Source organism: Bubalus bubalis, chromosome 22 (assembly GCF_019923935.1).
Source record: "Bubalus bubalis isolate 160015118507 breed Murrah chromosome 22, NDDB_SH_1, whole genome shotgun sequence".
NCBI lineage: Eukaryota > Metazoa > Chordata > Mammalia > Artiodactyla > Bovidae > Bubalus > Bubalus bubalis.
In genome coordinates, this window is record NC_059178.1 from 4,143,034 (window position 1) to 4,169,453 (window position 26,420).

The following is a 26,420-nucleotide window of genomic DNA, read 5'->3' on the forward strand; positions in this document are numbered from 1 at the left end:
CCACATGCCGCTAGGTGTGACAAAAAGAAAACTAAAAAGCAATAATAATAATAAAAATTAAGAAGTGGTGATTGATTCAGGAGCGAGATGATTGGCATGCACAGGTGAGACACAGCAGAGGGGGACAGAGTAACAGGGGGACCCGGGGATCCTTCCCCCATCCCAAATGCAAATCTGACCAGTGTCAGGGTTCAGGTGGTTCGTGTGGAGGCAAGAATGAGGGCAGGGGTGGAACAGGGGAATAAGGAAGGCCAATGCAAGGCACTATCATGGTGGTCAATGCTCAGTTCTTCCAGAACGTTCTGTGGAGCCTTCTGAAATGCACCTCAAAACTGTCCTAAGGGGGTGAAAGACAGAAGCATTTTCCTACCATCTTCTAGCCCCCTTGGGTCAAAGGTGGCCCCACAAAAATTAATTCCTCCAAAATTTGGGACTCTGTATGTAGGCCGAGAGGGTTCGGTTCTGAGGCAGGAAATGAGGTGTAGGGACAGAGGCTCAGAGTGAGACAGTATCTGATTGCATCTACTGGAAATCAGGAGGGTTAGGACCAGGAGGGTCTGCAGTGGAAGAAATGCTCAACACGGATGCCAGACCAACTGGGCACAGCCCTGCCTTTGGCGGTCCTAGTCCAGTGCTGAAGTTGCCATGGTTCTTCGTGAGGAAGAGAGGAGATGCCATTGGCTTCACACCATAGTGATTTAGGGAGTAAATCATCATTTAGAGTGCCAGTTCTAGTTCAGTTTGTGCTCAGGAGTGGAAGAGGCATCTTAGCTCGGTGGTGCAGTAATTGACTAGTAATGCCTGCCATGCATGGCTGTGGGCAGTGCAGGAATGGTAACCATGCTATATATTTACCATGTCTTATTTTTTTTTGCTGAACCATGGCTCGGTGGTAAAGAACCCGTCTGTCAATGCAGGAGATGTGAGTTTGATCTCTGAGAGGGAAGATCCCCTGGAGAAGGAAATGGCAACCCACACCACTACTCTTGCCTGGGAAATCCCATGGACAGAGGAGCCTGGTGGGGCTACAGTCTATGGGGTCACCAAAGGACACGACTTTGTGACTAAACCACCACCACCACCCCCAGGAAGCATGCAGGATCTCAGTTCCCTGACCGGGGATCGAACCCACACTGCCTGGCCACCAGGAAGTCCCAATTCATCATGCCTTTTGCAGACCCTCCAGTTCCATCCTCCTTGAATTACTAGAATTCTACACGAGTGTGTTCTCCGAGGGGAAAAAGCCTTACCTTTTATATCTCCTTCCATTTAGAGGCTAAACGAAGTAGCACAGTCACAGGCTTGGGCGCCGCCGGTTTCCAGGTGAGGAACTGAGACCCTCCTCCCATGACGGCCCCTCAGAAAGATGCTGACCCTGGGCCAGGCTGTCTCGGTCACAGGGACACTCAAGCAGGTTCCCAGCAGGCCTAGAGGGCAGAGGTGCTGAGAACTCATCGTCCTCGGTGGGTGGGTGGCTGGCAAACCATCCGGTCAGGCCATCCAATAAAAAGCCACATGCACTCGAGTAAATATTGTCTCACTCCCTGGGGAACTGGAGCCCAAGCCGTGCTGCCTCTACTCAGGAGTCAGACACATCTCCGCTGGCCATCACAGCTGCAAAGACTACTAAACGCTTCTACTAAACGCTTCCTAGGACAGACTGCTGTGGGCTGGATCGTGTCCCCCAGCCCTGCCAATTCTAACCTCCACGACCTCAGAGTGTGGCTCCGTTTGGAGATGGAGTCATTAGAGATAATTAAGGTGAAATGAGGTCAGTCATTGGGGTGCATCTTAATCCAGTGGGACTCATGTCTTTATATGAAGAAGAGATTAGGACACAGAGAGCCCAGAGGGAAGACCACGTGAGGAGGCATGGCCCTCTATAAGCCAAGGAGAGAGGCCTTGGAAGAAACCAGCGCTTCCTTCACTAAACACCCTAAATGCCAGCAGTCAGGGCATCCTGCTGCCAGGGCGCCTCGGAGGGAGCCGGTAGAGGCTTGCCCGTCCTCCTTGGCCAAGGCCCCAGGGCTGGCCGAGCCGCCCACCTGCCCTCCAGGTGCCTGCAGCAGCCCTTCACGGAGGGCAGGTGCTGGTTCCCGCGGGCACGATCCCACTGTCTGTTCCAGCCCGAGGTGAAGTGCGTCGTCTCCATCTCACAGGTGTGAAAAATGACGAGAGTCCAGCGACTTACGCTGAGTCCCCAGCTTTGAACCCACATCTTCTGACTCAAACTCTATACCAGCAATCCACCTCTGTGCCTAGCGGAAGGGTGGGACATATTTTTTAAAGTAGTCAGCCAAAATCTCTTACATTTGCAGTTAGAAAACTTAATGTGCTTCAGATATGCATGTAAAAAAAATAGATCTGCCTTTTAAAAAAGTTTTCCATTCTTAGATTAAATTAAAATGAGGATGCATTTTCCTTGCCTAAGATGCTTGACTGTTTGCATAGCACTGGAGTGGGCAACATCACAGGTCAGCCTGTGATTTACATGTCCCCTTGCAAAGAGCATTAACAGGTAACCACAAAACAGAGATGCTGCTGCTGCTGCTGCTAAGTCTCTTCAGTCGTGTCCAACTCTGTGCTGTCCCATAGACAGCAGCCCACCAGGCCCCGCCATTCCTGGGATTCTCCAGGCAAGAACACTGGAGTGGGTTGCCATTTCCTCCTCCAATGCATGAAAGTGAAAAGTGAAAGTGAAGTCGCTCAGTCATGTCTGACTCTTAACAGAGCTAGTCAACACATATTTGGAATTTAGCTCCATGCCCAGTAATCAAAGACTTACAAATTAGATGTGAAAAATGAATGTGTTCTTATATATCTTAAAATAATAATTTTTAAAAAGCAAGATATAGATCTTGTTAATAGTCCATATTGGCAATAGTATAATTAGATGACCAGAGGACTGAATATTGCTACAACCTTTAAGGCAAGCCTTCTGTCATTATACTTCAAGATCTCCAAAGACACTCATGCCCTTTGACTTTGAAACTCTTAAGAACCTGCATTCTAGAAATATCAGAGTTGGAGACAAATGATAACTACAAAGATGTTTCTGAGACTGTTATTGATAAAAGCACAAAATTGGAAATAATCTATTTAACACTAGAGGAAGGTATAGGTAAACTATAGTTCATTCACAAATATGAAATACTATACAGACATTGAAAGTCTGTTTACTTAAGGGACTTCCCTGGTGATCCAGGGGTTAAGAATCCACCTGCCAATGCAGGGGCATGGGTTTGATCCTTGGTCCGAGAAGATCCCACATGCCTCGGGACAGCTAAGTCTGCCAGCCAGCTGCTTGGCCTGTGTGGGCAGCTACTGATGTTTGTGCCTAGAGCCCTTGCTCTGAGACAAGAGAAGTCACCAAAATGAGAAGCCTGAGCTCTGCAACTAGAGAAAGCCCAGGAAGCAACAAACACCCAGAACAGCCAAAAATAAACAAAAATAATTTTTTTTAAAGTACATTCACTTGAAAAATAAAATAATATAGGAAAATGATTACATCATTAAACTATTAGAACAAATGTCTAACGTATATATGCAGAATTCTTTCATGTATAAAAAACTGTGCACAATAAAAGAAGCGAAGAATAAACATAAAAATACTGACAGTGAAATCACTCTCCTTAAGTGAGGAAACAGGCCTAAGGTGATTGTTTTTTTTTCCCTTTCTTTAGCATAATGTTTTCCAGTGTTTCTTAAATAGAACATGTATTTGAGCAAAAAAGAATAAAAAATCTTTTAAAATAGGCGTGGATAATCCACAACTTTTAAGGTTTCCTGTGAATTATTGAGGCCTTAGAGCTTTTCCAAAACTAACAAAATTAAGGTGATAAACACCCAAGGTGGAGAAGCAGGCACACTGGGGGCGCTGTAAATTATCTCACTCTTTCTGAAGAGTCATTTCACGATGTGTAACAAGCACTGCAAAATCATTCTTAGCCTTTGACCTAATAATTCCACCAGGAAACAGGTCCCCAAGGAAATAAATACAGAAGAGGAGAAAGGGGCGTGTTCAAAGGCATGTGCTGAGGAGCCATTTGTAATCATGAAACACTGGAAACAATCTAAGCGCCCACCACAGAAGACGGCATATAGATCCTAAACCTGACAAGCAGCAGGCCACACCCTCACGAGGAAATGTTTATGAGAACACTGAAGTGAAAAAAAAAAAAAACAAAACACAAAGACTAGAGGAGAACGTGAAGAAGTAAACAGTGGTGGAGTCAGGGTCCACACGCTTCTGAAAAGTGAGTTTCTCAATTCTAAATTGTAAGAGCTGCTTTGCCCAGAACTGGGGGCTCTCTAAGAGTTTTAAGAAAGGTGAGGAGAAACACTTGTTTCAGTTAGACTCACTTTCCGTGGATGAAGACGATCACGGGGGTGGTGAGATGGAATTGAAAGTCATTGGCAAGATACCACGTCCAGCCGTTGCACTGGAAAGAGACAGCAAAGGTCACTCCTCTCCTCCACTTAGCCAGTGGCTCACCTCCCGGGACCAGAAGGAGGAACTCAGGGGCTGGTAAGGCGATTTCCACAGGAAGAGAAAGGACTTGAGTTAAAGATATTTCACATACCTCATCTCAACTCTGGAGAAGGAAATGGAAACCCACTCCAGTATTCTTGCCTAGAGAATACTGTGGACAGAGGAGCCTGGTGGGCTGCTGTCCATAGGGTCGCACAGAGTCAGACACGACTGAAGCGACTTAGCATGCATGCATGCATTGGAGAAGGAAATGGCAACCGACTCCAGTATTCTTGCCTGGAGAATCCCAGGGACAGAGGAGTCCACTGGGCTGCTGTCTATGGGGTTGCACAGAGCTGGACATGACTGAAGCAACTTAGCAGCAGCAGCAGCATCTCAACTCACCCTCCTAACAATCCCAGGGGAGTAGGTATTATTATTGCCATTTTACACCCTGGAAATTCAGACACGCTTTCTCTCTTGTTTAAGACAACAATCACAGCTAATCTCCCAGGGCAGCGGTGGGGACTGAATTCCACCACTGTGTCATGGGTGTGAGGAGTAATTACCCTCACAGCGCGGTTGGGGTCGGAGGGCCCCTGTTGTTGTCTCTTCCTTGCCCTCCCCCAAACTCCAGGTGGAGAGAATGTGTTCATTTATTTTATTCTATTTTTGATTTGATAGACCGTGCTCATTGAGAACGGAGGTCTGGCTGCAGGCGCGCATTTGCGGGAAACTCCGGAGTTTCCACGCGTGACTGACGTGAGAGCAGCTGGCCAGAGCAACCTTGTCCCGGGCTGTCTGTGCCTGTGGGGCGCGAGGTGGCCCCTGTGTCTCTAATTAAGGGTGAGACGACTTCTGGGGGCAAGTCTCCCCAGGGCTTCAGAGATGAGAGGTGCCTCGGTCTCCCCTCCCACCCCATCACTCCTGAGGAGACCAGGCTAATCAGAAGTGACAGCTTCACTCATCCCACTTGTGACCCCAGCAGTCTGCCCCCAGGAAGGTGGCCGGGCCTCTGCTCCAGGGCCCCCTGTCATGGAGGGTGATGGAGGGGTCCGCCTGAAGGCAGTTAAGACAGTGACGGAAGCCCTGTTGGAGCTGCCGGGCCCTTGTGAACCAAAGGCAGCCGTCTGGTTGGTCAGCGGTCATGCAGTCACACTTTCGTGATTCTCCTTTCAGCAGTGCTTTCTGCTGCTGCTGCTAAGTTGCTTCAGTCGTGTCCAACTCTGTGCAACCCCATAGACGGCAGCCCACCAGGCTCTGCCGTCCCTGGGATTCTCCAGGCAAGAATACTGGAGTCGGTTGTCATTTCCTTCTCCAACAGATGCGTGCATGCTAAGCTGCTTCAGTTGTGTCCGACTCTGTGCGACCCTATGGACAGCAGCCCACCAGGCTCCTCTGTCCACGGGATTCTCTAGGCAAGAATGCTGGAGTGGGTTGCCATTTCCTTCTCCGCAGTGCTTTCGAGGCAGGTGCAAAATCATTGACGCGGTTTAATTACAACTAGTTCACTTCCATTTGCTCCAAGCTTATCAGGAGGAAGCTAGGGCTTCGAGGAAACATGACCCATATACACAGACGTTGTGAGATCTGGCTGGACATGGGGCAGAATTCATTACGGGGAGGGTGTGGTGACTCCTTTCGTCCCAATCTCGGTTCTCTGGGTGGAGGTGAAGAAGGAGTCCTTCCTGCTGGGGTGGCGTGGCCCCAGACTGCACAGTGATGGGGCGGGGGCAGCTGCGTCCAGGACAGGCAGCGCGCTGGCCCGCCCCCGGGCCCCCGCCCCACTCCGTCTCTGCTTTCCCAGCGCCCACCCCACCAGGGCCGGTGCAGCAACCTCCACCTCACACCCGAGGCGAGCCTCCCTCCCACAGCCCACCTTCCTACAGCATCGCCAGAAGAAAGGGGATCAGACTCGGGCTGGTCCCGGAACGCGCGCCGGATCGCGCCCCTCCGCCCCTTCGCGGAAGACTTGAACGCACCGCATCCTGGACCGACAGGAAGTTATTTAGCAACAGCAAGTTCGTCCACCAGGCACGCCGGCAGTTCTCCAGGTGAAGCTTGGGCACCTCCCAGACGGGCCCCCAGGGCGCAAGGGAGAACAATCCAACCAGCAAGCACACGGAGTACAGGTGAAGAGGCTGCAACCTGGTGGGAGAGAGCCGGGAGCGAATGATTCTCCATGGGGGTTCCATTCGGTCCCCTGGGGTGGGGGTCACATAGTGATGGCGGATAAGACGCTCAAAAATAGACTGTCCTGGGGGAGGGACCACCTCCTCACTCACCCCTCAAACCTTCCATTCATTCGTGGGTTCAAAGCGGCATAGGTGCTACTGATGCAAAAATACTCTTCTTCATGGAGCAAGTCATATGTGTAAGCCACTCTGCTAGGAACTTTCTACACCTGTCCAGTAACTATGATGTCAGTTTTACTGATGAGCAAATTAGAGCTCAGAGAAGTTTGAGTCCCTTACCCAAGATGGTCCAACCATATGTCAGTACTGAGGTCTGTCGCTGTTACCTGTTCCTTTCAGAGGCCTCCCTAGATGAAAATAGCTTTCCATACCCGCTCTTATCCTCCCTTCCTGCCTCACTTCATTTCCTCCTTCCTTCCCTCACACACCACCTCCTTCCAAGCAGGATCTGCGGCAGCTGCAAGCTGATGAAGGGGGCACTTGGTGTCTAGACTGGGGCTGTTCAATAGAATGTAATAATTCCAGCCACATCAGCTGTTCCGTTAGCACATTCCAGCGGCTGCATTTTAAAAAGTCAACAGTACAATTAGTTTTAATAATATACTTCATTTGGTCAATACATTCAAAATATTGTCATTTCAACAGATAGCCAATATGAAAAACTATTGAGCTATTTTGCACTCTTTTCTTTCGGAAGCCTGTATATTGGATATTTGCAGCCTGTCTCACTTGTCTGCCCGTCTCTGGGGCGGGGGCATGGCTTATGGACAACACTGAAGGCACATGCAATGCGGGTGTGGCTTCTGGGTGGCCCCCAGCAGAGCCCTCTTTTTTTTAAAGAATATATTTGAAAATCCAGGGCAGTACAAGGGCAGAGAGCCTATGGCCCAGAAGCATCTCTAAACATCTAGGAAGGGGCTTCAGGGCCTGGGGTGGGGGGTGACGGATGGGGCAGGGCAGGGCGGCTAGAGGAGCAGCCCCAGCAGAGGTGTGGGTCAGCACCCCGCCTCTGGTCTGCATCCCACAGAGATGACCTCCTTCCTAGAGAGCATCAGGAGGGCAGGAGGGTGGTGGGTATCTGGGAGCAGGCCTGAGGTTGCTGATCAGAGTCTGAGGGCGCGGGTGCCAACTCTGCCTGGATGCACCTTCCTGGACCAGCTCAGGCTTCAGCCGCAGAGCCCTGGCCAGGTCCTGGGTCCTGCCCAGTCAGCCGTCTGACCGCGCTGCTGTGCGTATGTGGGACCGTACTGCTGTGCGGATGTGGGACCGTGCTGCTGTGCGGATGCTCCCTCGAGCTTGGGCTCGCACCCCTGCCCTGGCCTCCCCCCACCATCTGTCGCCTCCATCTCCCCAGGAGAACCAGTCAGCCCCGGCTCCCCTCTGAACCAGAGTCCGGGTCAGACACCCTCTGGAGGGACTTGGGTAGAGGTGGCATTCCGCCTCAGGCAGGCTCATGGCCGGGCCAGCGGGGGGAGCGGAGGCTACTGGGGGGCCACGCCTGAGGGGTTACAGGGGAAAGAACACAGAAACGTGAGTTCTAGTTTTGTCTAAATTTTTCACACTGAGAAAATCGAGTCACTCCTCCCTTTCCTCTCCTGCGGAAAAGGGGGCTGACAGTTCCTTAGCTTCCTCTAAGGAGAAGGAGGACTCCTGCCTCCTCAGATTTTCTGAGAATCAAGAGATCACTAAGAAAACTCGAGTCGGAGAATGGAGTTATGGTTGCCGGGGGGAAGGGAGAGTCAGGGAGTTTGAGAAGGACAGGTACACAAGGCTATATTTAAAATGGATAACCAGGACTTCTCTGGTGGCCCAGAGGTAAGGAATCCACCTTGCAGTGCAGGGGATGTGGGCTCGATCCCTGGTCCAGGAAGAGTCCATGTGCCTCAGGACAACTAAGCCCGCAGACCTCACTGTGGGATTAAGACTCGATGCAGCCAAATAAATAAATACATATAAAAAAAAAGTCTTAAAGTGGATCACCAACAAGGACGCCCTGCAGAGCACAGGGAACTCCGCTCACTGTTATGTGGCAGCCTGGATGGGGGGAGTCGGGGAGAGTGGACACGTGGACATGCGTGGCTGAGTCCCAGCACTGTTAATCAGCCATACCCCAGTACAAAATAAAAGGTTAAAAAAACTACTGTTTGAAACGTGGGGCGTGTCATATAAATATACATGCCCTTCAAGTGTTTGTCCAAACTTGAAGATTCAAAGTCAAAGTGGGTTTGCAAAGATTAAAACCTGTGACACTTGCCAGTGCCATGGGGGTGTGAGAAGCCGCCTTCTCATACCTGGCCGGGTGGGAAGGTCAATTGGAAAACATCCATCAGTACATTCGAGGCACCAAACCATCGATTCCACTCGTAGGAATTTACCCTGCAAACATGCCCAGACAGTTGCACAAAGACATACAGACTTCGTGTCACTGTCGAATAAGACTGCAAAAAACTTGGAAAGACAGTTGCACAAAGACATACAGACTTCGTGTCACTGTCGAATAAGACTGCAAAAAACTTGGAAATCACCTTCATGCCCATTCATGGAGAGCAGTTAAATACATGAAGATGGTCCACCCACATGGCGCCATCCCGGCAACCTTAAAATCAGTGAGCTGAGTCCTTCCATGCAGTTAGAGAAAGATGCCAAATCATTAAGTTTAAAAAGCTATGTGCAAAATAATGCAGTATTAAGTATAGTTCTATTCGTGGGTGGGGAAAAGAATATATAAATACATGGAAAGTCCCTGCAAGAATTAATTCATAAGAAGCTGTTACCAAAGCTGTCCTGTGGGAGATGAGACTGGAAGGGGTGCCTTTATTTTTAGTATATAACCTTCTGCTACAGTTAGACATTATTATCAATAATTTTTTTAACTTAAACCAATGGGTGGGGGCTTCCCAGGTGGTGCAGAGGTAAAGAATCCACTTGCCAATGCAGGAGATGCAGGAGACTCGGGTTCAATCTCTGGGTTGGGAAGATCCCCTGGAGGAGGAAATGGCAACCCATTCCAGTATTCTTGCCTGGAAGTCGATGGACAGAGGAGCTTGGTGGGCTACAGTCCATGGGGTTGCAAAGAGCTGGACATGACAGAGTGCACACATCCACAAGCTAATTTTTTAGAAAAAGTATCATTTCTTTTTTTTAATATGTATTTATTTATTTGGCTGAGTTGGATCTTCATTGTGACACGCAGGGTCTAGAGAGAGTGGACTCAGTAGCCCCAAGGCTTGTAGGGTCTTAGTTCCTCGACCAAGGGTCGAACCCGGGCCCCCTGCATTTGAAAGGCGGATTCTTAACCACTGGACCAACAGGGAAGTCCTACTAGTAAGCTAATTTTTAACTAGTGGCTCCTACTTGGAACAATCCCACAGTTTTAGGGGTCTGGAGCCTCTTCCCTCCTTGTTTCCTGTGAGATACCTGTAAGGTTTCACCCCTAGAAGCTGGGCTTTCACATTTTCTGAAACTTGCAGAAGCCCCCACTTGGTCTGCCTCTCCTGCCCTCGCCCCCATACCACAACGAAGTTCTGTCCCAGCTTGGACTCATTTGCTGTCTTCCTGGCTCCCAGCTGGCACTCTCCCAGAGCTCCCCATCTCAAGAATGTCCTCCCCATCCTCCACGTCACTTGAGCTGGAAAGTCTGCCTGTCCGTGGTTGGCACCCTCTCCATATCCTCACTACCCATGGCCAGGGCACATCCCACAACACATCACCTCTGGGACCCTCGCCAGCATCTTGCCCCATGAAGCATCACCACTGCACCCTCCTCCACTCTGGGCTCTCGGCCCCAACGACTGCTTTATCTGCCCAGGAAAACACGTCTGAGTCTTCACCCCCCCAGCTCTGGGGCTGTTCTTCTGAAGGGTTTCCCAGGCAGCACCCACCAGGCCACTGGATCCCACACCCCAACCCCTAACAACCCGCCTGAGCACTTATCACTGAGAACGCTGGGCCTGAATGCCAGGCCCTCTCCTCCAGAAGAACACAGGGCAAGACTGGCTGCTTCACCCAGTGCTCGTCCCCAAAAGATATTGCGAGAAAAAGTATTCTGTCAAGCCTTCAGGGTGAGGACTAGATTTAATGGAGCTTGGAAGAAAGCACAAAGGCGATAAAGTTCTATTTCTTAGCTTAGACTCATTCTTAAACTATTAACCAGAGAAGTTAAAAAGCAAAAATAACAACAGTAATGATGATAGCTTATATTTACTGAGGGCATACTGCCTGCCACGTTGTTCTAAGTTCTTTGCCTACGTTATCTGTTTTGATTCTCTCAAGAGTCCAGCGAAGTGAGAGCCATGATTCTGCTCATTTTTAAGATGAATAAACTCAAGCACAGAAACACTGAGACGCTTACTCAAGGTCACACAGCTGTAAATGACTGAATCAGAAGGCACGCCCGGGCAGACCGGAGTCAGATCTTACGCAGTCCGTTTGACGGGCCCAGAAGATTGTTTCAACACTCCCCTTGCTATTTTGTGATGATGCAGTGTAACAACAGGGCCCTAAGTAACGGGAACTGGGCTCCAGCTTCCCACGAACCATGATTTTAAAAGTGTATACATTTTTAAATGGTGGGTTACATAGGTAGACGTTTCTTTTTCTCCCTACACGTCTACTGTCTCATTGCATCACTGCCACTCTGCTATCCCACTGGCTCCATATTCTGTCCCAGTATCGTATTCCATTCTGATCCAACCAACCAGGCATTCGTAAAGACTACTACCATCCTTTCTGCCTTCTTATCAGAACAACCATCATCCCAAGCTTCCACCAGCCCCTTTCCTGATTGTATCTTAGTCTTTGTTTATTATTACCATTAATCCTTATTACAGGCTCCAATTACTACTAATTTACAGGAGCCATACAAATTCTGTTGAACATAGATTTCATGGGACTCTGACTGTATATTCATTGAAACCTGCTGTCCATTAGCTTTAGAAATGAGGTTTTTGTTGGTTTAATACAGTTCAAGTTTTATTAGGAAAAATACCATGAGTACTGATATCTTCCACTACCAAAGCCATTAAACCAGAAAGAGCAACCACATTTAAATATGGTTTAAATGAAAGAAAACTATTTTTCTTTCAGTTTATTTTTTCTTTGAAAATTCTTTCAAAGGAGGGTTAAAGACTAAACATAATAAATGATTACGCAGCAATAAAGAATTGAAAGATTATATGAATAACCTACCTTATAAGGCGACTGAAAAAGTATCTGAGTATGACGCTGGGGGTTATTCCTTTGTCTGAATTCTGACGCATCTTTAAAAATGATCTTGCACTTAACCAGCCACTGAGAGGAAGAGAAGAGTAGATCACAGGAATGACTGATCAGTGATGCAGTTCACGGGTTGATCAATTTGGTTGTTTCTATCAGGACAGACTAAGTGACGCTGCAGTAACAAAACATCTTTAAGACTAAAAACAGTCATAGCTTTCTCCTTGCTCGTGGTACGAGTCCACGGCCAGGCACCTTGAGCTCAGCATCTTCCTCACTACGGGAGCCAGGCCGACGGAGCAGCCTGTGATGAGAACTCTTAGGATTTACTCTCTTAAGCACTTTCTTACCTAACAAACATCAGCGTTATATTTATCATGTGGTACATTCCCTTCCTAGTACATACTGGTTTTATAACTGGAAGTTTGTACCTTTTGAGTTTCCCATGCTTTTGACGCTTATTCTGTTTTGTTTTGTTTTGTTTCTTTTCTTTCTTTTTTTTTCAGGTATGCATGCGATCTGAGTTCCCAGGCCAGGGATTGAACCCAGGCTCTCAGCAGTGAAAGTGCAGAGTCCTAACCACTGAACCACCAGGGAATTTCTGCCTTTTAACATTTATAGCGATAAGCCTCTAGGTTTCCTTTAGGATGGACTGTTGATCTCCATGCAGTCCAAGGAACTCTCAGGAGTCTTCTCCAACACCAAGAAAATCAACCCTGAATGTTTTTGGAAGGATTGATGCTGAAGCTGAAGCTGCAATACTTTGGTGAAGAGCCCACTCATTGGAAAAGACCCTGATCCTGGGAAAGATTGAAGACAAAAGGAGAAGGGGACGACAGAGGATGAGATGATTGGATGGCATCACCGACTCAATGGACATGAATTTGAGCAAGCTCTGGGAGATGGTGAAGGACAGGGAAGCCTGGTGTGCTGCAGTCCATGGGATCGCAAAGAGCTGGACATGACTTAGTAACAACATGTGCATGATAGTTGCTCAGTCATGCCTGACTCTTTGCAACCCCATGGACTGTAGCCCACCAGGCTCCTCTGTCCATGGAATTCTCCAGGCAAGAATACTGGAGTGGGCTGCCATTTCCTTCTCCAGGGGATCTTCCTGACCCAGGGATCCTGTATTGCAGGAGAGTCTTTACCATCTGAGCCACCAGGGAAGCCTACTATTAAGAGACACTTCTAAGTATAAAGACAGGTCAACTTAAAAAGTATCAGCAGATACATGTTTTATCTTATAATCTATAGATAATACATTAGAATATGTAATGAACCATACACCTTTTCCAAAGGAATACCTAAGACAGATTGCAGCCATGAAATTAAAAGACGCTTCCTCCTTGGAAGGAAAGTTATGACCAACCTAGATAACATATTCAAAAGCAGAGACTTTACTTTGCCAACAAAGGTCCGTCTAGCCAAGGCTATGGTTTTTCCAGTAGTCAGGTATGGATGTGAGAATTGGACTGTGAAGAAAGCTGAGTGCCGAAGAATTGATGCTTTTGAACTGTGGTATTAGAGAAGACTCTTGAGAGTCCCTTGGACTTCAAGGAGATCCAACCAGTTCATCCTAAAGGAGATCAGTCCTGGGTGTTCATTGGAAGGACTGATGCTGAAACTCCAATACTTTGGCCACCTCATGTGAAGAGGTGACTCATTGGAAAAGACTCTGATGCTGGGAGGGATTGAGGGCAGGAGGAGAAGGGATGACAGAGGATGAGATGGCTGGATGGTATCACCGAATTGATGGACATGAGTTTGGGTAAACTCTGGGAGTTGGTGATGGACAGGGAGGCCTGGCGTGCTGCGATTCATGGGGTCGCAAAGAGTCGGACACAACTGAGCGTCTGAACTGAACTGAACTGAACCCAAGACAGAAGTAGCAGTAAAGTTATAAATGACAGTCATCAATCAGATGAAAGCTTTCTCTCTCAAAGAGATGGGGACTGGGCAAGTGGTCAGGAAGGAAATACAATGTGCTTTTAATTTTGCATGAAAAATAATGTTCAGTTCCACGTTGCTGAACATAGCTCTGTTTTTGCCAAATAAATCCTCTACTTCAAATTACTGTCCAAAAGCTTTATTAAAACTCTGCTTCTGGTCTTTGTTTTGGAATCTGTTACTTTTGCTGCCGCCTCCTGACCGTTGTCCTCTGAAGCTCCTACTTCTTTCCCGCTGTCCCCTGACACCTCGGTTGCCCTCGCGCCGTCCTGAGGCCTTGATTGTCTTCCCGCTGTCCTTGGAAGTTGGGATGTCCTTCCCGTGGACCTTCTCGCTCTGGTTGCTCCGTGGCCACAGAAGGCGGCCCACGCCGCGCATCACGCCTCTCTTCTGTGCTGCTGCCACTGACGCAGTAGGGATGTCAAAGCAAACACCCGACCTTCCTTCAAGAAAGACCATTCCCTTCACTTTGGCATCGATATCCTCACCCAGCTGCTCTTTAGGTTCTTTCCAAGCATAGCTAATGTTTGGCATTTCAATGGAGCACCGCAAGATCACAAAGCCTGCTTCCGAACTGATCAAGGAGCGCTGGTCTACCAACGTGGCACCGGAAATGTAACAACATATAACAACCTACAACTTAGTAGCAGCAATAGCCCATGACCCTTGTCAGTGTTTCTCTAAAGAACAAGTGTGTTTCCTATTGCAAAAGAAGGCTATGTGTGTGTGTGTGTGTGTGTGTGTGTATGTTGGGCGGGACTTGGAAGGGATCAGTGGATCAGTGAGGGTTAGAGACTGTCTTTACTCTCTGCCAGCAAGAGTTTCTTCTGAAATGCAGCAAGCTGGATTCACTATAATAGGGACAAAATTTATAGAGACAAGTGAAAGAGAGCACTGAGTTGAGGAAGTAGCATGGCCAATTCTGGTTCCGGCTGCCTCTTAGTTTCCAGAAAGAATGAATCAGGGTCTTCCTCTGTGTGTGGGCAAGCACCGTCTCAAGTTCACAAAGACAGGAAAAGAGAAAGGCTGGCAGGAAAACAGGCTCCGAGCAAGACAAGAGGTTCCAAGAGGCTAAGAAGACCCAGGAAACCCAAACAGACTGGGAAAGAATAAAATCCCGCAGGAGAGATATATGGGATCAGCCCAATCTGAGAGATAGAAGAAGGATTCCAAAACCGTCACCAGTGACAGAAGTCTTAGGTCCTACTATGTAATATATTGCTTCCCAGGTGGCTCAGTGGTCAAGAATCTGCGTGCTGATGTGGGAGCCACAGGCAGATTCAATCCCTGGGTCAGGAAGAGCCCCTGGAGAAGGCAACAGCAACCAGCTCCAGTGTTCTTGCCTGGAGAATTCCACGGACAGAGGAGCCTGGCAGGCTACAGTCCATGGGGTCTCAAGAGTCAGAGATGAGTGAGCAACTGAGCACACACTCACACATGTTAAATATATTAGTGACACAGTTGTTAAGACATGGTTTTGGCATAAAGCAGACATTATATTTCAGTTCTGATTGTACTGAAATGTACTCTAGCTGAGGAGGGGTTGGGGGGCTTAGATTATTTTATCTCCAACATCAAGTTTCTCAGCTATAAAAACGGGCCTGATAGAGGTTGATCATCAGAACTGTATGGGATCAAAGTGTTTCTTAGCGCAGCGGCAGTGACATGTTTTCACTATTAGTAATATTTCCGATGTTGGAAAGAAAATGAACAGACCACGTGCACTTCCTAAAGTAATAAAATGAAAATTGGAAGGGAAGAGAAAACGACACCAGTCACTGAGACAGGCCAGGAGAAACAGAAGCAAATAGGAGTAAAGAAAAAAGAAACACATGTCTTGGTCTCTTGATCGTGACAGGACCTGCTGGGTCTCACTTGCCGTCCTCACCCTGCAAGCTGGGGCTGGCACAGGGGTCCTCAGATGGGAGCCGAGGGCAGCATCGCCTGGAGGGCTTGTTACAGTCAGAGCGCCTGGTCAGTGGGCCTGAGTGGGGCCCGGGAATCTGCATTTCTCCCAAGCTTCTGGGCGATGCTGAGACTATGTTCTGAGAAGCACTGGGGAAGGCCCAGCGCTCCCCGGGCCCCAGACCGAGCCCAGAGTCAGGAACGCTGTCTTCACCGTAAGGGAAAGTGTCAGTCGCTCCGTCACCTCTGACTCTTTGCGGCCCCATGGACCATAGCCCGCCAGGCTCCTCTGTCCATGGGATTCTCCAGGCAAGAGACTGGAGTGTGTAACCATTCCCTTCTCCAGGGGGAATATGCCCAGCCCAGAGATGGAACCCGGGTCTCCTGCACTGCAGGCGGATTCTTTACCGTCTGAGCCACCAGGGAAGTTTTCGGGGCCATCTGGAATCTCAGGAGCGTTGGCCTGTGTTGTGGGCCTCTCGGGACTAACCCAATGGCTCTGGGCTGTCTCTTGATTCCCACTGATGGCCCGGGATGACCAGCGGCCTTTCTTGCCCTTCATGCTTCCCTCCTGGTGGCAGGTCTCCAGCTTGAGTTTGCTTTGGTTCCAGCCGTCCTGATCTGTCCTTGCCAGCTCCCCTCCCGGGCTTGGAGCCCTGCCGACCAGCCCCAGCCAGCATATGGCATCTTTTGTTGCCGTGTTCTTACTAGCTTCCTTGCAGGAAACAGAGCTCTTATCTTTGAACTGCTATCCCCTGGGTGGACCTCCCCGCCCTGCAGAGGCTCCCACCCTGTACTTGGATTTTGACTGCCTGGTTAGACCCTGCTAAGCTCTCTCAGAACGTCTGGTGCCCAGTAGCCCGGATATCATAGTCTTGTTCGCTGCAGATGGTGGACTCTATCCCTCGCCTGTCTGGGCTGCTCTCTATCGGATAGAGCATGGTTGGACAGATGAACGTGCGTGCATGCTCAGTCACTAAGTCCTGTGCGACTCTTTTGCAACCCTATGGACTGTAGCCCACCAGGTTCCTCTGTCTGTGGGATTTCCCAGACAAGAATACTGGAGTGGGTTGCCATTTCCTCCTCCAGGGGATCTTCCCAACCTAGGGACCAAACCCACGTCTCCTTCATCTCTTGTATCGGCTGGTGGATTCTTTACCTGCCGAGCCATCAGGAAGCCCCGGGATGGATGAATGCTTAGCACTTAATGATGCCATCTACCATCACCATCTCCCTCTGAAGGAAGGGATACATAACTCCAAACAGGCAGAGACAGTCCAGCACAGAGGCTGGAGCTCGGACTCTGGGACCAGACTGCCTGGGTTTAGACGACGGGCCCACCAGGACCACGCCCTTCACGCTCAGCTCCCTTATCTTTAAAGTGGCGATTTCGGTGGTCTGCCATACAAGGGACAATATTCAGCCATAAAAAGAAACGAAGTACTGATAAGTGCTTCAACATAGATGAACTTCATAAACGTCATGCTAGCTGAGAGAAGCCGGGCACAAAAGCACGCTGTGTGAGTCACTTGTATGAGGTATCTAGAGCAGGTAAATCCACACTGGAGAAAGCAGGTTTCTAAGAACTGGAGGTAGGAGGGGCTGGGGAAAACTGCTTAATGGGTGTGAGGTTTCCCTGAGGGTGATGAAAACGTTTTGGAACCAGATAGAAGGGGTAGTTGTGCCACAAAGTGAATGCACTAAATGCCACTGAATCATTCACTGCTGCTGCTAAGTCACTTCAGTTGTGTCCGACTCTGCGACCCCATAGACGCAGCCCATCGGGCTCCCCCGTCCCTGGGGTTCTCCAGACAAGAACACTGGAGCGGGTTGCCATTTCCTTCTCCAATGCATGACAGTGAAAAGTGAAAGTGAAGTTGCTCAGTCGTGTCCAACCCTCAGCGACCCCATGGACTGCAGCCCTCCAGGCTCCTCCGTCCATGGGATTTTCCAGGCAAGAGTACTGGAGTGGGGTGCCACTGCCTTCTCCGAATCATTCACTGGGAGTGGTTAATTTTATGTGATGCAAATTTCACCCCAACCCCCAAAGAACAGAACCAAAAAACTGAGGATTTTAACAGTTGTCCCTACTATATAGGAACACCATGAGGATTGCATGATATAATGCTGCAAAGGACTTTACGCAGAGCCTGACATTGATCAAACATCTAAGAAAATTTGCCTCTTATTAGTTAATTTAAATAAATACCGCTTTATATAACCTCACACCATTTTCTTATTTTTTCCCACATTTCGCTGTGGTGAGAACTGGCAACTTGATCATGGATTTGCACCATACCAGGAGCCAGAATTTGAGAAGCGCTGAAATAAACAAGTTTGATCAATAAAATCACCTTTTATAAAAGGTCTTTTTAGAGAGCCATCCAGAATCATTTAAAGAGAGGAACTGGCGGCCTCGATATCGTCCAGGGACGCCCAGAGGCAGAGGCCAGGGAGTCAGCGTGAACCCTTCAGTGTTTCAATAGGCACATCCACACTTCCCCAAACAAAGAGCCACGAGCACAACTCCAGCCACGAGAGCACCACATTACCTGATCAGGAAAAACGTGTCCACTCCAAGATAGAAGGGGCCACTCCGAGAGTAAAGGTACAGTGGGTTTCTAAGCACCCTGGCCTTCCATTCAAGCACATTATCTGTAAAAACGTAGGACACGGTGTCTTTTTATTGAACGGAAGAAAATCTTGTGATTTATCTTTTCAAAAAAAAACACCTTTAGCTTTCAGCTGCATTGAGAGGGTTTTGTGCATCCGTGCGATTCACTTAAGAGGAGAACGTGGAACGGAAATAAGAGAGGGTGGCTCGGTAGCCGCCTGCAGCCTGGGCTCTCGCCTGGGGCCCTCTGCAGGGCCCGCGGCCCCCGTGGCGCTACAGCAGCATCGCCTGCTCAGACCCCTCGGGGGTCCGCAAACTGCCCTGGGCTGGCCCCTGCCCTCAGTTCTGACATGTGTGTTTAGGTCCCACTTGCAGAGCTCCACTCTGTCGACGGGAGGTCTTCTGGAGTGTACCAACAGAAAGAAGATCCACAAACACTTATTTTATACTGGTGCACAATGTTTATCTATATTCGCCTATTTTTCCAGGACAGGGGAAAAAGAAGTTTCTGGATTCATTAATCATGACAAGAGGGAACCCAGCTCTTCGGAAGGTAAAAATAAAATACTCAGCTATCCCTATTCACCAGGTAATCACGTGTCTGGTTTACACCTAAGGGAAGGTAAAGCAACCACTGGACACTGGCCCAGAACACTCATTTATGGAGGCCACAGCCACGTCTCGAGAAGAAAAGGAAGGCCACTTGAGAAGGCTGCAGGCTCCCCTCCTAGGGCCTGATGTGACGCCCTACATGAAAGCCCCTCCCTTCCTTGAATACTCCAGAGATCCCTCAGTCTTCCGCACCCAGAGACAGCCATGCAGTCATCTGACTGGTGTGCCCGGACACGATCCAGAGGAGGCTCAACACTCGGAGCCCGTTCAAGGCAGGGCACGTGCTTCCCGGCGTCTTTGTGGTCCAGAGGGCTGGCACATTCTTCTGCCAGGAAAAGCATTTCAGAGCACGGTCCATGGCTCCTAGAAAACCTGGGCAGGAGCAAAGGCATTACTGCCCACCCTGAAAGCCAGACCAGGCCACACGCTGCCCCCCAAACAAGAGGCAAAACCTGCAAGCCAGTGATCCTGGCCGCCCCCCAGACGCTGCCTCCCTTTGACCGTGGAAAGCTCAGCCCAGTTCTCCTTGTCCCCTCTTGATCTATCTGTGGCTCTCTGGACTTGGTCTCCCTCCTCTAGGAACCTTGACTTTCCCTAACAAGCTTTGATATGAGATTGGTGTCCATGCCGTCTCATAACAGAATAGGCTTCCCGTCTCAGGCCCCAGGAATGCCAAGGCCTGCCCGCCTGCATCGTGTTTCACAGAGGATTAGGCGAAGGGAAACTTAGACGTCATTGAGAAGTCACACACTCCCTAAAGCCAGCGTGGGGCTTGAAATGGCATCCCTGGCTTGCCCAAGAATGAATCTCTTACAACAACATCCCTAAGAACGCAGAGCGGCAGGGGCAGCAGCAGCAAAGGGTGCTGGCCTTAGAGTTAGTCGGACACTCCTGGCTCTGAATCTGCCATGTTAGCTCTGGGACCTCTGTCAAGTGAATTAACTTCTCTGTGCCCAAATTTCCACAACTGCAGAATGGGAATCAAGGTCGATCTTAGACTCGTGGGCTGATCACGGGAATCCAATGAGACAGAGGCACAGCTGCTAACACTCACCAGTTTAAACTCCATTAAGGAACGGTGAATGCCTTCTACTTAATTTATTCCCTTTCGTTTAAAACAAATTTAATTTGGCTCATCCCAAGAGCCCATGAAGTGTCTGGAAATGTGAAACAGGAGCCTCCGAAACTCAAGCTGGCTTCGGGAGATTCATTGTTTTCTCCAGGACGTCGCTGGGTGCCTCACACGTGAGCACAAGAATTCCTCGCAGAACTGAAACTCATTCACAATCAAGATCGGGCTTATAAACAAGCTCTGGAAATTTAAATCAATTTCTTAAATGGAAGAATGTAATTAGCATTGTGAGGTTCCACGGGTAAGGAGGAGTTTTTCCGCTGGGGTCGCTCTCAGAGGTGCCTGCCTGGACGGGAAGCTCACCCTCCCGCTTAGAGGGATTTTTGCTCAGCAGGAGCGGGCGTGGGTCTAGTCCTCTGGGTTCCCCAGCTCTAAAGGGGAGTCATGAGAGCTGGGCTTTGCCCAGCTCTGCCAGTTCCTTTACCTCTCTGAACCTGTTTCCTCACTTTTTTTTCTAATCAGAATTTTTTTAATTTTATACTTTCTGGCTGGCTGGGTCTGCGTTGCATCACGGGCTTTTCTCTAGTTGCAGTGGGTGGGGCTCCTCTCCGCTGTGCTGCTCCGGCTTCTCAGGGCAGGAGCTTCTCTTGTTGCCGAGGGAGGGCTTTAGGGCTCCCGGCTTCAGCAGGTGCGGCTCATGAGCTCCGGAGTCTTGGCCCCTGGAGTCTAGAGCACAGGCCCAGTATAACTGCGGCACACGGGCCCGCTTGCTAGTCGGCAAGTGGGATCTTCCCGGACCAGGGATTGAAACTGTGTCTCACATCGGCAGGCAGATTCTTTACCACTGAGCCATCAGGGAAGCCCTTTCTTCACTTTCAAACCGAGCACACTTTTTGGCAGGGCTGTTGTGAGGTTTCAAGAGCAATATTTGTCAAATATCTGGCCCCAGGCCTAATTTGGCAAGCAAGCACAGAATACATTTGGCTATCATTATTTTTTTTCCCATCTAAATTCCACTTGCAAGTGAACTTATCTAACAGTAGCTACCAGACTGAAAATAACTGGTCCAGAGAGAAGGCAGCCTCTGAGCCCCGTTTCACTCATTTGTAAATGAAAAGTATCTTAAACCACAGGAGCAGAGGGAGGATCGGGTTGGGATCCCTGGACCAGTAGCTTCAGCATCACCCGGGAAACCAGTCAGAAAGGCGCAGGCCAGACGGCTGCGCCCGGGGATCTGGCTGTGCCAAGCCCTCCGGGTGATTCTGCTGCTCACTGGGTGTGACAGCGCTTTGAATTTCCGGATCTTCCCAGTGATTATTACTATGAGCCACTCTCAGTAACTGAGAGCCCAGTGTTACTACAAGCCAACTACCAGGACTTCCCTGGCAGCTCAGACAGTAAAGAAAATCCGCCTATATAATGCAGGAGACCTAGGTTCGATTCTTGGGTTGGGAAAATCTCCTGGAGAAGGAAATGGCTACCCGCTCCAGTATTCTTGCCTGGAGAAGTCCATGGACAGAGGAGCCTGACGGGCTACAGTCCATGGGGTCCCAAAGAGTCAGACACGACTGAGCAACTAACTCTTTCTTTCTACTTTTAGTAACAGACCGTAGAAGAAGAGCCCCCGGGCTGAAGTCCATAGCCATTAACTTCAAGAAGATGTCCTCAAGTATTTGTTCCTATCCTTCTCATCTAAATAGTGAAGAACAGGGACTTCCCTGGCAGTCCAGTGGCTAAGGCTCGGCACTCCCAATGTGGGGGCCTGTGTTCAATCCCTGGTCAGGGAACTAGATCCCACACACCCAAGAGTCTGCATCCCACACCTGAAATATTCCACTGCTGCAAGGAAGGTCAAAGACACAGTGTGTTATGCTGATTTAACTTCCTAGAGAGTGTAAAAGTGGAGAAAAAAAAAATGTTGAACCTAAGGGTCTCTCCATCTCGATTATTTCCAAACATTCAGGAATGTGACATTTCACTCTGATGATCAGTCAGTCAGTTCAGTCGCTCAGTCATGTCTGACTCTTTGCGACCCCATGAATCTCAGCACACCAGGCCTCCCTGTCCATCACCAACTCCCAGAGTTTACCCAAACTCACGCCCATTGAGTCAGTGATGCCATCCAGCCATCTCATCCTCTGTCGTCCCCTTCTCCTCTTGCCCCCAATCCCTCCCAGCATCAGAGTCTTTTCCAATGAGTCAACTCTTCGCATGAGGTGGCCAAAGTATTGGAGTTTCAGCTTTAGCATCATTCCTTCCAAAGAACACCCAGGGCTGATCTCCTTTAGAATGGACTGGTTGGATCTCCTTGCAGTCCAAGGGACTCTCAAGAGTCTTCTCCAACACCACAGTTCAAAAGCATCAATTCTTCGGCGCTCAGCCTTCTTCACAGTCCAACTCTCACATCCATACATGACCACTGGAAAAACCATAGCCTTGACTAGACGGACCTTGGTAGGCAATATAATGTCTCTGCTTTTGAATATGCTATCTAGGTTGGTCATAACTTTCCTTCCAAGGAGTAAGCGTCTTTTAATTTCATGGCTGCAGTCACCATCTGCAGTGATTTTGGAGTCCCCAAAAAGAAAGTCTGACACTGTTTCCACTGTTTCCCCATCTATTTCCCATGAAGTGATGGGACCAGATGCCATGATCTTCATTTTCTGAATGTTGAGCTTTAAGCCAACTTTTTCACTCTCCTCTTTCACTTTCATCAAGAGGCTTTTGAGTTCTTCTTCACTTTCTGCCATAAGGGTGGTGTCATCTGCATATCCAAGGTTATTGATATTTCTCCTGGCAATCTTGATTCCAACTTGTGCTTCTTCCAGCCCAGCGTTTCTCATGATGGACTCTGCATAGAAGTTAAATAAGCAGGCTGACAGTATACAGCCTTGACGTACTCCTTTTCCTATTTGGAACCAGTCTGTTGTTCCATGTCCAGTTCTAACTGTTGCTTCCTGACCTGCATACATTTCTCAAGAGGCAGGTCAGGTGGTCTGGTATTCCCATCTCTTTCAGAATTTTCCACAGTTTATTTTGATCCACACAGTCAAAGGCTTTGGCATAGTCAATAAAGCAGAAATAGATGTTTTTCTGGAACTCTCTTGCTTTTTCCATGATCCAGCAGATGTTGGCAATTTGATCTCTGGTTCCTCTGCCTTTTCTAAAACCAGCTTGAACGTCTGGAAGTTCACGGTTCATGTATTGCTGAAGCCTGGCTTGGAGAATTTTGAGCATGACTTTACTAGCGTGTGAGATGAGTGCAATTGTGCAGTAGTTTGAGCATTCTTTGGCATTGCCTTTCTTTGGGATTGGAATGAAAACTGACCTTAAATATAAAAAAAAATTGCTCCAGCCACAGAACACAGAAATGTCCCATTCTGAGACCACAGGTAAAGGTAGCGGCTGAGAAAGCTAAGGTAACCTTAGCGTCCCCATCAGAGAGGGTCTTACTTTGGGTGAAGAACCTAAAGCTTCAAAGCTGATTCCTGGCACCACACCTGGTGTGTCTGCCTATGGGCTGGCCTTAAAATGCAGGCTTTGTGGGTTAGCCCTTTTTTAAAATAATTTTATCCGTCTATGTATTCACTCTTGGCTGCGCCGGGTCTTCATTGCTGTGTGGGTCTTCTCCAGTTGCGGCGAGTGGTGGAGGGGAGGGTGGCTACTTTCCAGCTGTGGCGCAAGGGCTTTTCGTTGCGTCGGCTCCTCTTGATGCAGAGCACAGGCTCCACGGTGCTTGGGCTCAGTAGTTGCAGCCCCAGACTCGAGAGCACAGGCTGAGCAGTTCTTGTGCACGGGCTTAGTTGCTCCAAGGCATGCGTGCTCTACCTGGATGAGGGTTCGAACCCACGCCTCCCACGTTGGCAGGTGGATTCTTTACTACTGAACTACCAGGGAAGCCCCTGTGGGGCAGCCTCTCAAGCGATGACAAGCAACGATGAGTTCTGATGACTGACTGTAGACTTGCCCTCAAGCTCACACCCTGCACGTAGCAGGCCCCTGGGGCCCAGCTGACCTCCGTGAGGTCACTGCAGCAAGAGGTCTTGGCCAGTTAAAGCCCCGACCCTTCCCTCCTGCTTCTGGTCTCACTGAGAGAACAAGGGAAAGAACAATGAGTTAGGAGGAGGGGAGGAAGCCCCTACCCTTCCCTCCTGCTTCTGGTCTCATTGAGAGAACAAGGGAAAGAACAGTGAGTTAGGAGGAGGGGAGGACACATTATCTCACTGAATTCCTTCAACAAACCCCATTTTATGTCCCCATTTTACACATGTGGAGACTGAGGCTCCTAGAAGTCGAACAACCTGACCAAGGGCAGAGTCAGAAACCAAAGCAGGTTTGAGAAGAGACTGCTAAGCATGTGTTTTCCGGCCACGTCCACCCTGGAATCTTCTACACTGGCAGCTGGGGAGCAGAGAGAGTTCTTGCATCGTGTCAGGTGAGAAATAACAGAGGGGTCTGAGGCTGAGAAAGATGAAGGCAGGAGGAGAAGGAGACGACAGAGGATGAGATGCTTGGATGGCATCAGCGACTCCATAGACTTGAGTTTGAGCAAGCTCCGGGAGTTGGTGATGGACAGGGAGGCCTGGCGTGCTGCAGTCCATGGGGTCACAAAGAGTCGGACACAACTGAGTGACTGAACTGAACTGAGGCTCAAGGCGAGGCCATCAAAACTGTCCTCAACATGTGATGGGGTCATAAGAGAAACGAGAGTAAGCAGGTTCATTTTCTGAGGCCTCAGAGGACAAACCAGGGCCCAGAAATGGAAAGAACAGGGCAGCAGGGCTTGATGCCATGCAGAAGGCTGGCAATGAACATTTCCGAGGCCTCCCGATTTGGGGAGGAAGTCATACAGCGACCGCTAGGTCTTCTCAACACTTATATCACCCTCATACAAACATGCTTTTTCCCGTTTTTCTCATTGTTGGGGTATTTTTGCTGGTGCTGCTGCTGTGTTTGTTTTGGCCTGAGGATCCGAGCGGGATCTGATGAAGCCATCGCTAAGCTTCCACATGGGCCGTGTTCCTTGCGCCTACTTGACCATGTGTTCCTACTCTTCTGGTCTGGTCACTGCGATGCTGTTTTGTTTTTTTCCCCTCTCATTGGCGTGAAGGAAGGACAGTTATGTGGACCTAAGGGGCTCTGACAAAAATTATTCCACATCTTCTACTTGGGAAAGCGTTAGCTGCTCTCAGTCGTGTCCGACTCTTTGCGACCCCATGGACTGTAGTCCGCCAGGCTCCTCTGTCCTTGGAATTCTCCAGGCAGGAATACTGGAGAGGGTAGCTTTTCCCTTCTCCAGGGGAATCTTCCCAACCCAGGGATCAAACCCAGGTCTCCTGCATTGTAGGCAGATTCTTTACCAGCTGAGCCACCAGGGAAGCCCAAGAATACTAGAGTGGGTAGCCTATTCCTTCTCCGGTGGATCTTCCCGACCCAGGAGTTGAACCAGGGTCTCCCGCATTGCAGGTAGATTCTTTACCAACTGAGCTATCAGGGAAACCCAAAAGTAGTGTTGTTTCCACTCTACTTGTGAGGCTATTCTTATTTCAAAATGTGTGTGTGTATTTGCCCTGCCATATGGGCAGGTGGACAGGAAGGTAAACTCTTGATTTTTAACTAGAGCACAACCCACTGTGATTTGTGCCCACCCAGCCTCTCGCTGCTCTGCACTGGGCGGTCTGTTCTGCTCCAGGCCCCTCAGGTTGCACACTCACGGCCCTGGTGCCAGCTTGTATGTAAACCGCTTCCATCGGCGCTGCCAGGAAGGTCCTGTGAGTCACCTGTGACACTGAAGGTGGACGCTGTACTCACGGGAAGGTCCCCTGGAGAAGGACTACAGCGAAACCCGATCGCTGTTCTGATCTAGACTTTCCGTCGCCCAAAGACACCTGGGTAACTGCACCCAAGAAAGAAAGTGGCATCTCCAGCGACCTCGCCTCCGAAACAGATAGGAGACAAACACCGAATGGTGGAGAGCAGAGACCCACCCTCCCAGCCAGCTTTCGGACGCTGCCGGGCATTACCAGACCCCGGTCCTGCAGGAACTGTTTCCTAACAGCGCCGTCATCTAAGTCACCTCTCGTGAGTTTGTTAACACGCCTACTTTTTCCTCCGCTCGGGGTTCCTGATGGTGAGACAGGTGCACAGCCCACCGGCTGGTCTCTGCTTCCTGGCCTGCTCCCCACCGGCGCTCTCAGAGGCAGGCTCCCGTAGGCGGCCGGAGGCTCCTCGGGTTCCGGTGACACCTGGCGGTCTGACCCCCGCCCGGTGGCAGCCACGTAGACGGTTCCCGCCAGAGGGAGGGCGAGTCCCAGGAAGCTGAGGACCCTGCAGGGAGATGACACAGGTGTGACCGCGCCTGGAGCACGCCGGCACCGCGGTGAGATG

At 49.5% G+C, this 26,420-nt stretch overlaps 1 protein-coding gene and 1 non-coding gene across 2 annotated transcripts in view; both read right to left on the reverse strand.

Moving 5' to 3' along the window:
• The window catches only part of LOC102393242 (O-acyltransferase like protein), a 68,019-nt gene that overhangs the window by 13,060 nt on the left and 28,539 nt on the right, over positions 1–26,420 (reverse strand). The window contains exons 5-10 of the mRNA XM_045164036.1: positions 26,137–26,360; positions 19,154–19,333; positions 18,288–18,390; positions 11,854–11,955; positions 6,454–6,619; positions 4,363–4,442 (exon numbers count right to left, since the gene is read on the reverse strand). Of these exons, the coding sequence (XP_045019971.1) occupies positions 4,363–4,442; positions 6,454–6,619; positions 11,854–11,955; positions 18,288–18,390; positions 19,154–19,333; positions 26,137–26,360 (855 nt within the window). The remainder of the gene's footprint in view (positions 1–4,362; positions 4,443–6,453; positions 6,620–11,853; positions 11,956–18,287; positions 18,391–19,153; positions 19,334–26,136; positions 26,361–26,420) is intronic.
• Positions 12,405–12,477, reverse strand: TRNAE-UUC. The gene has a single exon. It is a non-coding gene; the product is annotated as a tRNA-Glu (tRNA).